Source organism: Hyperoodon ampullatus, assembly GCF_949752795.1.
Source record: "Hyperoodon ampullatus genome assembly, chromosome: 2".
NCBI classification, from domain to species: domain Eukaryota; kingdom Metazoa; phylum Chordata; class Mammalia; order Artiodactyla; family Ziphiidae; genus Hyperoodon; species Hyperoodon ampullatus.
In genome coordinates this window covers 162010218-162022665 of record NC_136915.1, presented here as the reverse complement: position 1 = coordinate 162022665, position 12448 = coordinate 162010218, and the positions used below count along the sequence as shown (strand labels likewise).

Genomic DNA, 12448 nt, shown 5'->3' with positions numbered 1-12448 from the left:
TGGGTGGCATGGAAACCAGCAGCCCCAGAGCAGAAACTCATCTTCTGGGACATTGCAGTAAACTTCGCAAAAGACAGGGTGGAGCTAAGACAGTCACTTGGGTAGATGCTCTGGAGCAGGGTGCAGCTCATTCCGCAGCCCTGAAATCTACCCCCTGCCCCTGCCAAGTAATACAGGAGGGCAGAGGATGGCAATGAAGTTCTGGCTGTAACAGAGCTGCAACAAAGCAGGTAACAGTAATTGTTACTCCAGGCACTGTTGGCTTGCCAAAAAAAGCTAGCCTTGTATTATATTTTTAAAAGTCTGATAGCTGGAAAACTGGAACTCTGTCCTGACTGTTAAGAGTGAGACAAGTTTCAGAACTAGCCCAAGGCCTCTCCTCTCTGACTAGTGAGGCCTACAGCAATTTCCCTGTGTTGTCACGTGGAAGGTACAGGTAACCTTAGGGCTGCCTTTCCCTATTTCTCCCCTGCTTCCACATATCCCAGACTGAAGCAGGAATTTACAAAAGAAGTGAGCTACTAGCTTGACAGAAGCTAAGACAGAGATTTAGATATCTGAAGTCCACCAATACATACGAAGAAACTTATGTCCGGAGAAACTTACCTAAAGATGACTGGTCATAACAGATGCTTGGAGCATGGCCAGAGATGGCTCCCAAATCCAGGTAGAACAAGTTAATGTAAGCAAGATGATGAAACCCCAAGATCATCAAGAATAAAAATGTAGACAACCCTGTCAGCTCAATATGGACTCCTGTGGGAGCATAGCCTGATAGTAACGATGACATCGGTAGCAAAAATGGAAGGGAGTGGGAGAGGTCAGCATGCAGTAGAGCTACAACTCAGGTGTGGCCACCAATGCAATTTACTCTTTTTTAAATTATTTAATAGGTGAGTTATGTTCAGCTACTCCTCTTAGGGGGGAAAAAAAAAACAGGGATGATGAATATCAAGCTCATCTACATCTGGTAGGAAATCCCAGAAAAGTAATTCCCAAAGTGCACTGGTTCTACAGCCATCCCATCTCTGCCCCCCCGCCAAAAAAACCCCAACAAAACTATGCAGGACATAGGTTAAAAAAGACACTGTCAACATGAACAGGTAACGAGTCTGCTCCCACCATATTTGGGGGACTAAATGGCTGAGCATGTGCTGGACAAACGTTCAAGGATGAGAGGGCCTCACTCTTCTTGAGTCAAGGTCCCTAGAAGAGCTTCTTTGTTCTACAGTGAGTACATGTTACTATTTTTTAAAGATCATAATTAAACCAGAAAGTTGGTCCCTAGTTTTCTGAAGTTATTCAACACTGAGCTACAATTTTAGCAAAACACTTACTATACCTGCACATATTCATTTAGCAGTTTCATATTTATAAATGTGATAAATTACAGAGCTGATTGTTCATATATCTGCATTTTCAGGTCCCCCACAGGCAAAAGCTTGTAAGTCAATCAACATCTAATTAACTGTTTTAACTTCTCAATAGACATTAATAATACAACTTTATAGTTATATTACACTTGATACTTTTCTCAAAGTGCTTTCATATACATTACCTCATAGTTATCAAAATGATATGGAACAATAAAGTTTGCTTTTTTTTTTTAAGAAAAAGGAATGTAGGACTAGGTTTTTTAAAACTTAAGTTGTTGTTTCTTTATTACAAAGTGCAGATTGCTGTGTCGCTGAGGTCTGTCCAAAAGAATGACCCCATATAATTTTTTAAATTACTGAGTTTTACTGAATGCCTGCTTTGCTAGTGTTGCCATTACTCAACATTCAAGTCCCTTAAGGTCAGGGAGTGCCAGGAACGTGTGCTTTAGAAAGTGTGCAGCACTGTGCAGACTGATTGTCTAAATGAGCCACTTTTTTTTTTTTTTTTTTTTTTGCAGCGTCTCACAAGGCAACAGGAATGGTGGAAAGACCCCACAATGAGAAAGTGAATAAGACCCAACTCTAGCCTTGGCTCTGCCACTAATTAACTGCTCTGAGAGTATGGGCAAGTAACTTAACCATCCTTTCTTCCAATTTCTTAAGCTGTAAAAAAAAAAAAAAAAAGAGTTGGGGTATTGCTAGTGTTCACACAGTATTGGGTGTCTGCAACACCTAGAGAGATTCTTGGAAAACACACTGGCTGAGACCCAACCCCACAGTGAATTCTTGATCTGGGGTGAAGCCAACGCATCAGGTTTTTTGTTTTTCTTTTTTTAAACCCCAGGAAATTTTGTTGCACATCCTTGGCTAAGACTCACTGGAATAAGCGTTAATAATAATAGTAGTAGTAGTTAACATTTATGGAGTACTCATTACATGCCAGGCACTCAAGCTAACTATCCTACACACATTATCTCATTTAATTCTTACAACAACCCTGAGGTAGTTACTATTATTATCCCTGTTTTCCAATGAGGAAACTAAGGCCCAGGAAGGTTAAGTGACTTGTCTTCTAGACTGGCTTTAGAGTCTGAACTCTTAATCACTATCTAAACTGTATCCTTGAAGCTCAAAATCTCCATGATTTTGTTAAATAAATATGGGTGGTGCCTTAGGAAAGTCAGCATTTTATTAACTGGGCACTATTTTACTAGCTAACTTGCAACTGAATTGTAAGAAAATTCTAACTTAAACCCCGTAATTCAGCTGAGAAAGGGTCTCCACTATAAGAACCTCAATGTCATCTGGAGAAATACTGAATAAATTTCTCAGGGCCAATTTTTTTTTAAGGCTATATCTCTGAAAATCATGATGGAGGTCTGTAGGAAAATATACACATTTTAATTTTACACAAAGCCTTTTAAGAAAATACTTCACGTAAAGCACAATCAAGATGTATTCTAAACACTGCATTTTAAGGTAGTAAATCTAAACTGAAATCATATTATCTGTGCATGAAAAGACTGAAGCTGTGGTAACCCCAAAGGTATACAATACGTATAACCACTTTAGAAAGTTTTCAACACCTCGTAGAAGGGCTTTTGCTATCTGCTTTGTTTTCAAACTAGACAGAATTAAACTACATTTTTAGTTTCTAAAAGCAGTTTTCTCTGCTTTGAATTCAAACTTTTAAATTTACCTATGGTTATTTTAAATATCTGGTCCTTTTCAAGTAGATAATGGAAAAAACCTAAGTTACACTTTTATAGTAAGTTGACAGTGCCTCTTTAACCTGAACCCTGAGCCCTCAACTCCTGAAGTTACACAGTTAAAGCATCACGTGGCTGGGTGTGCTACAACAGTCAATGCTACTCTTGACAGTGATGAGAAAAAAATCCATTCTATTCATGAACGTACTGAGCACCTACTGCGGACGAGGCAGAGCCAGGTGCGGCCCCTGAGAAAGACCCAGCCCCCACCCTCAAAGACTGTTCTTCGATGAGAAAACCAGGGAGCTTAAATACACTCAGTAGTGTTCCTCCAAGGCTTATTTTCAGAGCTCTCAAGGAAAGATCCCTTGCTTTAAAAAAAAAAAAAAAAAAAAATCCCCTGAAAAACAATTAGAATCCCTCAAGTTGCATCCACAATGACAGGGATAAACTTAAAAAGCAGCATAACAATATTCCAAAGTTTTAGCTTTCCCTGCCCCACCCTTAAAAGGCTAATTGCTAAAACGATTTCAAGTTTATGGAAATATATGATGAAGGAGAGTGGCAAAGAAGAAGGTAGAAGGACTGTTGGTTTTTAAATCCAAGTTAAAGGGAACTCTTCCAACCATTACAGGGAGATTAGCCAGACACTAGTTGCCTGTGCTCCACCTGTAGGAGCAACAGACAGGGATCACCCAACCCCTGAAAGGAATGCCCCGTATTGTCTCCTCCCTTCTTATCCTTCTCTTGGCCTGGGACTCGTCTGGAACACCCACAGTAAGAATCAGTTCCTTTCTTTCTAATGAAAACTAAAGTTCCTCCTTGGTCAAAGATGCCAAACTCTATCCAAAACGCTTTTTCCCCCTTAGTATTCTAGCCCAATTAGTATAATCTCAGCAGTTTTAAATTTCATTATCTGCTGCTGAGCAAAGAAGAGAATGAAAAACTTGTATTCATATATAACAATACTGCACTGAAGAACTTTCCAGAGAGGGTCTCAAAGGGATAACTATACACTTATTTGCAAAACACCCTTGAGAACATGTATCATTACCTCCATTTAATAGATTAAGAGACGGGGCTATGGCTTGACAGTGGATCGATGACAGAGCCAGGAAGAAAACTCACTGTTCATCAATGTTGAATTCCTATCTTCCTAAGTTAATATTCCTTTGGGAGGAAAAAATAATGTATTTTTTTTATTATTGCGTTCTCCTTGGAGGCAGGAATGGAGGGGGCATAAAGTTTTAAAAAGAGAATGAAGTGGTCACTGGAATTAGACCTGATATCAAGAGTATTAATAATATCTAACCAATTAGACTTGGTTCTAAATTAAGAAGCGATCCTAATTAACTTCCATAACAATAACTGAATAGGGAAGGAAAAGGAACCATTAGGTTTCTGGGATCTAATTGGTGTCCCCCGAAAATAAACTGCTCCTTCAACTATGCATTCTTAAAATAGAGGTGAAATGATAAAATAAATATCAAAGAATATTCCCAATATGATCTTTACAAACAAGCACAACCATTGGCAGGGGGAATATGTGCGAGGAGAAAAGCAGGTGAGAATAATTTAGGGTGATTCATTTGAAACCGTACAGAGTGAGAGAATGCGTCTCCCTATTCTCTACCTAGACTGGGTCTAAGGTGATAAGGGGGGGAGGGGAAACAGCCATTAGGACCAAGCCAGCTTCTCCTCTCAGTCACAGACCTCTGGGCTGACCACTGGGTTTCAAGAAGACACCCTTTCCCTGGCATTTTAGTTGATAAAGAAACATATAGCTGCTCAAGTCCTTTGCCAGTATGTCAGTATGCAGGGGCACTGTAACAGAAAAGGATTCCCCTGTGAGACCTGTACATGACCATTGTTTTCAATAATGTTCAGTGTTGGTTAATGCCCTGAATGCTGCCAGGAATAAAGGAAGACAGCCTGCCCAGCAAGGGGCAGAAAAGAATCACCAAAGAGACTCCTATGCCTATGGTTTACAAGATAGGCACCAACAAGCGGAAAGCCGATCCTGATCCATTTGGAAACAATATACTAGCCTGGGAGAAGTGGCTTCTGCTAAGTAATGTAAGATTTTGGGAGAAGGTTTCAATCTCCCTAAATATACTTCCTAGCATTCTTTACCTCCTGCACCAATTAATACACCAATAGAAAACAGGACAGGAGCATAGTGACAGAGCCACATTTCCCAGTTTTGCATCTAGCCATCTGATCTGCAGTTCTTACTGCAGCAGTGACCTGTGGAAGCAAGGCTAACAGCAGCTTCCAACAGCCTTGAACAAAACTTCTCTTGGCACCTTCCCAGCTTTCTTCTGTCCCACCCAATCAGTTAGATGAGTTGGAGCATAATCACCATTAGTACCTACTACGGCCCCAAGTCAATTCCCTTCCGTGTGGTGCAGAATGAGTGCCACAGCCAATGCACTGTCTGGGCACGGTCCCTGGGGCCCTGCTGGAGCAGCCCTAACCAGCTCACATCACTCCAGGTAAGAACGGGCTGGATTTGGTTCTTCATGGCACAACATATGCATGTTCCCTGATGTCCCAGTGCAGCTTCCAATCCTGTCCACAACTGCCCTGCCCCCATCTATTTTCCCTCTCCTATAGGTTTTGCTTTTTGTTATTTTTGAGATGAACCTGTAAACGTGAGAACTCAGAGATCTGAGGTACTTCACAGAAACACACTCAAGTATCAGTCTTCCACTTTTTGAAACGAGAACACAGGAAAACAAGTCCCTTTTCCTCTCCCCTCAGAAATGTGTGCATCTTCCCACCCGGCTAACGGTGGCTACCTCTGCACCACATCACTGATTTCCTGTACACATGACAGTAAGTTGTTAAGGACAGGGTTTGCCCCTGGCACACCAGCAGCTGCAGAAGACACCTGCAGCTCCTGCAGGCTGAGTTCCAGTTTGCTCACAGCCTCGCGGAAGGCAAATTTGTTGCGAGTTTGGGGGATGCAGTCCACATAGCCTGAGCAGTAGTCGAGCAACTGGTGTCCAGTGTCCACCAGCTGGCTGTTGGGCACAGGTTCCGTGATTGCACTGGACAGTAGGTCAGCACATTCCAGCAGGGCCTCCTTACTGATTTTGTCAGCTGAGATTTTCTCAGCCACCTGTCTGGTTTTTCTCAGAGCCACTTTAGTACCTGCTGTGCCATTGGCCATTTTCACTGGCGAGATGGAAGATGTGGGCAGAGGCACTTGAGGTGGAGGCATTACAGGCCTCCCAGCTTTCCCACTGATGGGCACTGCCCCTGGAGCCGCCTTCTTCCCTCCCTCCTGTGTTTCTGACGTGGGCTCTTCCGTGGAGTCTGAGCACACGGCCGGATGCTGCAGTAGTCTCACCCCTGGCGGCGGGGGTGGGGCACACTTTGGTTTTACCCGGCGGGGTCGGTCCTTGTCTCCGGAGGAAGTGACCTGATGCTCAGATAAGAGCTTGAACTTATTCCCCTGAGAGTCTGTGCCAATGAGCTGCACGTCAGCTGGAGTGTGCTTCAGAGTGGGTGAGATAAGGACTGGCACTTTGTGGTTGTGAGTGGTTGGGAGGACCGCCGCAGCCTTGGCTGGGGCAGCCCAGCCTGTCTGCTCGCCATCCTCTGGGACTCCAGCCATGCCAAGTCGTGCCCCACCATTCCTCTCTCTGCTCTTGGGGGCAGCTGCCACTCCAGCCACCCCCAGCCCTGGAGAGTCCTTCTCTGTAATGGCTGGATCCCCAGAGGGGGTTCTGAGAGGAAGAGCGGTGGCTCCTCTGGGCAAAAGTTTGGCTTTTGGTCTCTCCCTGGTTGGAGCGGCACCTTCCTCTGATTTTTTGGGAAGCATGTCATTGGCCCTATCCACATTCTCTTCTGGCTGAGAAGAGGTGGACACCGTCCTTTCCAGCTGGAGTTTGGACCTCTGGCAGTTCCTGGGAAGGGTCATTGCCATCCTATCCTGCTCTGGAAGCCCTGAGGACATGGAAGATGTAGAGTTTGACCTTGGAAAAGGCTTGGAAGTGTCATCACTGGCTGTGGGTTTACCTGCTCGTAAGCCCAGCGTCTTTTTGATTAAGCGTGGTGTGAAGAAGCCTGTGATGCCAGACCACCCACCCCCAGCAGCGCCACTGCCCCCACCCCCGCCACTGTCGTCATTACAGAGGTTCCTCTGTGCAAAGCTACCCCCATAGCACTTGGGTGGCACCAGATTCGCCTCTTGCTGGGCAGGAGTAAAAGAGAACCCAGCAGCATGCTGTAGAGAAGCAACAGATGAGAAGTTACCCGTGAGTTCATATTTCTTGTGGGGCTGATTCTCCATTTCTCGGAAGGAGCTGCTGCGTTTGGGGGGTGTGGGAGCATTTCTCTTTTTCATGAAGGAACTGAAGAAGCCTCCCTTCCTATCTCTGGTGAAGCATGTCTCTTTAGCGTCTTCCAAGAGGCTGCTGGGGGACTTGTCTCTTTGCTTTCGAGGCAGTGCTGGGGACCCACTGGGGGCCTGTGCACTTCTAATGAACCCTGATAAAAAACGGCCAATCAGTAATGTGAAAAATAAGAAGTGACTCATTTGAGTTACTAAGGCTGAACTGTAAGAGTGCTGTCGGCATCTATTAAATGTCAAGTGTTAGCAGGACTCAGAGGAAACTAATAAATACATTATCATTTCACACTATTGTTCCAAATGCAATATGGGATATAAATGGAAAGAAATAATCCGCTGGTTTTTACCTCGGCATTCAACGTTTCTCTATAAACTACAGCACAACCTGGCTTCATCTATCAGACTCAATGAAGAAATTTTTGCCGGAACTGTAAAGACAGTAACTATTTGGGAATCAGGAGTTTAGGAAATGGAGTGGGAGGCAGAGTTGTATGCTGGACGGACAGATCAGGACTGCTAACACTGGCAATGCAGAGCTGAGGACTAGAGTGGTAAATAAAACAGATGCCAGCCACACTTTCCTCAGGGAAGATGGGCAGGAAAGTGGAAATAAAAGCATCATACCCCAAGACTCTTTTAAAAAGGCAGTTTGGGGGCTTCCCTGGTGGCGCAGTGGTTGAGAGTCCGCCTGCCGATGCAGGGGACATGTGTTCGTGCCCCGGTCCAGGAAGATCCCACATGCCGCGGAGCAGCTGGGCCCGTGAGCCATGGCCGCTGAGCCTACGCGTCCGGAGCCTGTGCTCCACAACGGGAGAGGCCACAGCAGTGAGAGGCCTGCGTACCGCAAAAAAAAATTTTTTTAAAGGCAGTTTGACTCTACCTGCCTAGGGACTCATTCATACCTGGTGCTGAACTGGAAGCAGAATTTTCTGTGGCATCTTGTGGCCCTTCAATATTCTCCTTGTTCTCTCCCTGTTTCTTCAGCGTCCGGGTCTTAGAAGGAAGTATAGGTAATCGGGGCAGATATGGAACAACAGATGAGGAGGAGGCAGCTCTCCCAAGCTCCTCGGCTACCTCTGTGAGGATGGCAAGGGGAATGATAAAAAGAACAATTTCATGACCAAAAAATGGGAGTTTCTCTTTTCAGAAAGGCATACAACTGAGAAGAACTGAAGAATGGAGTATAAAATATCTAAGTGGAATCACACACTATGCACTCTTTGTGTCTGGCTTCTTTTGCTCAGCATTCTATCTGTAGATTCATCCCTGTTACTGCATGTGGCAAGGGTTTTTCTTGTTGCTGTGTATTGTTCAAATGCATGAATACACCAAAATTCATCCATTCTCTTCTTCATGAATATTTGTTTCCAGTTTTTGGCTATTATGAATATACTGCTAGGGACATCCTATTGTACTATGTGTCTTTGGCTTCACAGTGGCATGCAGGTCTGCTGGGTATAGGAGCAGGAAGGTCACGGGGGCTCATAAATTCAGCTTTGTTGTGTCTTGCCAAACCTCCCCAAACTGGATGGACCAATCTACATCCCCACTAACTTGTATGAAAGTTCTGGTTACCATGCATGCTTACCAAAGTTTGATGTTAGTTTTTTTTGTTTGATTTTAATTTTAGCCATTCTGGGATAGATGTGTAGTGGCCATCTCACTGTTTTATTTTGTATTTCTCTGATGATGGGTGATTTTGTGTGCTCATTGGTCATTTGGATATCCTTGTTTACTAAGCGCTTGTTCAGAGGTTGAACAAAGCAAACGGATGTTTGCACATATTTTTATTTTCAGGTTGCGCCTTGAATAAAAAGGTAGATAAAATCCATTCCATTTCATGCCAGTGAAGCAAATGAGGCTCCTGAAAATGTGTTCACCCCATTAGTAAGCCTCAGCTGATTAAAAGTGGTCATGGGTTTTGCGGCTTTTACTAATAAGGCAGACATACTTTGCTATTCATTCCTGAACAAAAATGAAGTATGGATCAATTAAATTGTGAATTTTTGTAATTAATTTACAACTTTTTTTGGTAATTATTTTTCAAAACTGACCCCCCACAAGCGTGGGGACATGGCACATAACCCAAGCCATGCCAATGAGATTCCTTTCTTACAGAGCAGCTGCGAGACAGACATGAGGATGCTGACAACTGTGTTCTATGCCCCCTGGAGGATTTGGAGGATGAGATTAACGTAGAAACAAATGTAAAGAGATATTGGGTGGGAGAAGGTGTGGGAAGGAAGGAAAGAGAAGAGGGAAAGAGACCTGAAGCTATTTGAGTCCATGGCTTCAAGTGACCCTGAGGTTAGCGCCATCCCTGCTTTTCCATGGTTTGGTTATGAGGCAATAAATCCTCCTCTTGTTGCTTAAGAAAAGTTTGAGCTAAGTTTCTTTCACTTACAACCAATATACATCCTTTTAAGGTAAGAACTGTGTCTTATCTCTATGTCCTCAGACCTAGTATAGTGCTTACCACAGATTAAATACTTAATAAAATGTGGGTTAAATAATGTTAAATTTTTTGCTTAGCAATTTTTAATTGAAATTAGCTTTGAAAATTGATACGGTTACTTTTCTAACAGGATATAACATTTTCAAGAGAAGCAGCAATATTTAGCTAAGGATTCAACAGAAGTTAAACGTTTACACAGAGCACCCAATTCTTTGACCCATATTTACGACTTCTACCACTTTGACTGCATAGGCTATAAAGCGACAGAGGAAAGAAGAGTGCTGTGATAGGCAGCTGCTCAATCTGGCCCAAAGGGCGAGCTGTGCCCTCCCCAAGCTGCAGAAGTTCCATACATCAAAGGACGAGGATGAAAATACTTTTCATTAAACTTTGGTGTTGTACTTCTTCCTTTCTTCTTACCTAGACATGATAAATCACTAAGGGAAGCAGACAAAAATCAACTTAGCTGATTTCCTCTTCTAACATTTTTAACTTGAACTTAAACAGTAAGTTCTCTGTTCAATTATGAAGAAAAAAAATTGAAAAATATGTATACAATTCTGGAACTACACCAAAATGTCTAACAGGCAAGTATAACTAAGAGTTGTTTGTTTTTAGCTCTCAAGGAATAGTCTCCCTCTCTTTATAACAAGTAAGTTTATTGTTTCACTTTTGCAGATAATTTTAAAGAGACATTATACACAGAAGTAGAAAACTTCCTGTATGTGTCCATATACTTGTTTGTTTTTTAGATAAGAAAAAGGTTCTCACTATTCATAGGTTAACGTTCTCATTCTAAACTTTCTGTGCCAATATATTTAAGAATATCATTTTAACTACTCAATTACATGGATATAATAATTAGCACACTAAATATTTAGAATGTTCTTAATTTTCCAATATTATAAACTACACTCTGATGTAACATCCTTACAGCTAAATCTTTGTTCATACTCTTAATTATTTCCTTAAGATCTATTTCCAGAAATGGAATTTCTGGATATTGCTTTTATGACTTGGTTCTGCCTTGATAGGTGTGGTTTAGAGAGTTGAAATATTTTTCATTCTCATTTTTTCCTCTTCTCTTTCCTGCATCGTGTTAATGCTTAACCACTGAACTTGAACTTATTCTCTTCCTGAAAAGACTGAATTAATTTCTAATTAATATGAGCTAGAGACACAAAGATACATCTTAAAGTAGAAAAAAAAAAGCAAAACAAGAATAATAAAGGCCAAGAATTCAATATCTTGAAATGGAGTCCCAAATTATAAGAATCTATAATTTTTGAAATGTTTTTATCATCCCCAGCACTCAGAACTAGCCACCACTGACAGTAAATCACCAGATTCTCACCTTCAGAAATGCTGGAGTCATGGAACATGGTTTCAAAAGCTTGATGTGTTTCAGCAAAAGAGGGCCTGTCGGCAGGGCTCCACTTCCAGCCTATGTAACAAAAGAAGAACAGTATTAAAATAGCTTCTTGCAGGAATTAAATATTCAGGAGCACCCTGATGGTGAGTTCCATGCATTAGGTCACATGCTTGTTTAAAGCAGAGTTACAGCAAGTTCACAATGATAGTGAGGCAGCTGTTTCTTAGTTCCAGACTCAGAGGTGTGATGAACCCACTTCCTAGGGCCAGTCCTTCTATGTAGCCTCAGCTCCTATTCCCTCTACTATAGGATGGAGAAGGGTGGGGAGATGGTTTAGAAAATGACAAGTTTTCTTCCAATGGAAAAATGAAAAGTAGTAAAACCTGTCTTTAAACTCACTCTTATAATCAGTTGTACACATTTGGAAACGTAACAGTATATCAGAAAGGTGGAGCTTGGAATTCACATTTGACAAAGACAGGGCAGTAGGCAACACCAACGCTCAATGGGAAAATAACAAGACATATTCAAACACACTGCAGTTTAATTCACTACTCACCTTCCTACTTTCTCATCTTTAAGAAGTCAGATGCTTTTGTTTATTCATCACAGAACTCAATTTCATGCATTCTCCATAGTCTTTAACAATCATCATTTTGTGTAGCTGAAAGCAGCCCTCCCCTACCTAATCTCCAAACCCAATTTCTTATTATCCTATTATATATGCAAATATTTGTGGAAAATTGGGTGAATATTTGGGCCACAGAGAATGACTCTTCAGATTCCAATAAGACTCATTGGTACAGCATACGATATCCCAACTGGCTGATCAATGACTAACTCTATGTCATGAGGCTGGACACAATCTTAAAACACTGAGAGGAAAAATGTTTTCAATTTTGTTAATCATCCTGAATTGCTCACTTAAACCTTCAAAATTAAAATATGCAAAAATACTCACATGCTCTCATAAGTTCATACACCTTAGGGGGACATCCTTCAGGCTGTTCCATTCGATATCCTTTTTCCAGTAGATCATAGACCTGAGACAGGTCAATACCTGGATATGGTGACATTCCATATGTAGCAATTTCCCACAAGAGCACCCCAAAAGCTGCAAAAGGGATGAAAAAAAAAGAGCTTTATATTTCTTCTGATTTATTATTTATTTTATAC

The 12448-nt window shown here is 42.0% G+C and overlaps 1 protein-coding gene across 7 annotated transcripts in view; it reads right to left on the bottom strand.

Moving 5' to 3' along the window:
• Window positions 1–5882: 5882 nt before the first annotated feature.
• ABL2 (ABL proto-oncogene 2, non-receptor tyrosine kinase) overlaps window positions 5883–12448 on the bottom strand; it is a gene marked incomplete at both ends in the record, with an annotated part of 111370 nt that continues 104804 nt past the window's right edge. For 4 of the 7 annotated variants that reach the window (XM_079697771.1, XM_079697772.1, XM_079697773.1 and 1 more), the window contains 5 exons: window positions 5883–7039; window positions 7349–7582; window positions 8348–8521; window positions 11255–11344; window positions 12234–12386. In XM_079697771.1, coding sequence (XP_079553897.1) covers window positions 5883–7039; window positions 7349–7582; window positions 8348–8521; window positions 11255–11344; window positions 12234–12386 — 1808 coding nt within the window. Of the gene's footprint in view, window positions 7583–8347; window positions 8522–11254; window positions 11345–12233; window positions 12387–12448 lie in introns of all 7 variants that reach the window. The other 3 variants (XM_079697768.1, XM_079697769.1, XM_079697770.1) reach the window with 1 other exon arrangement.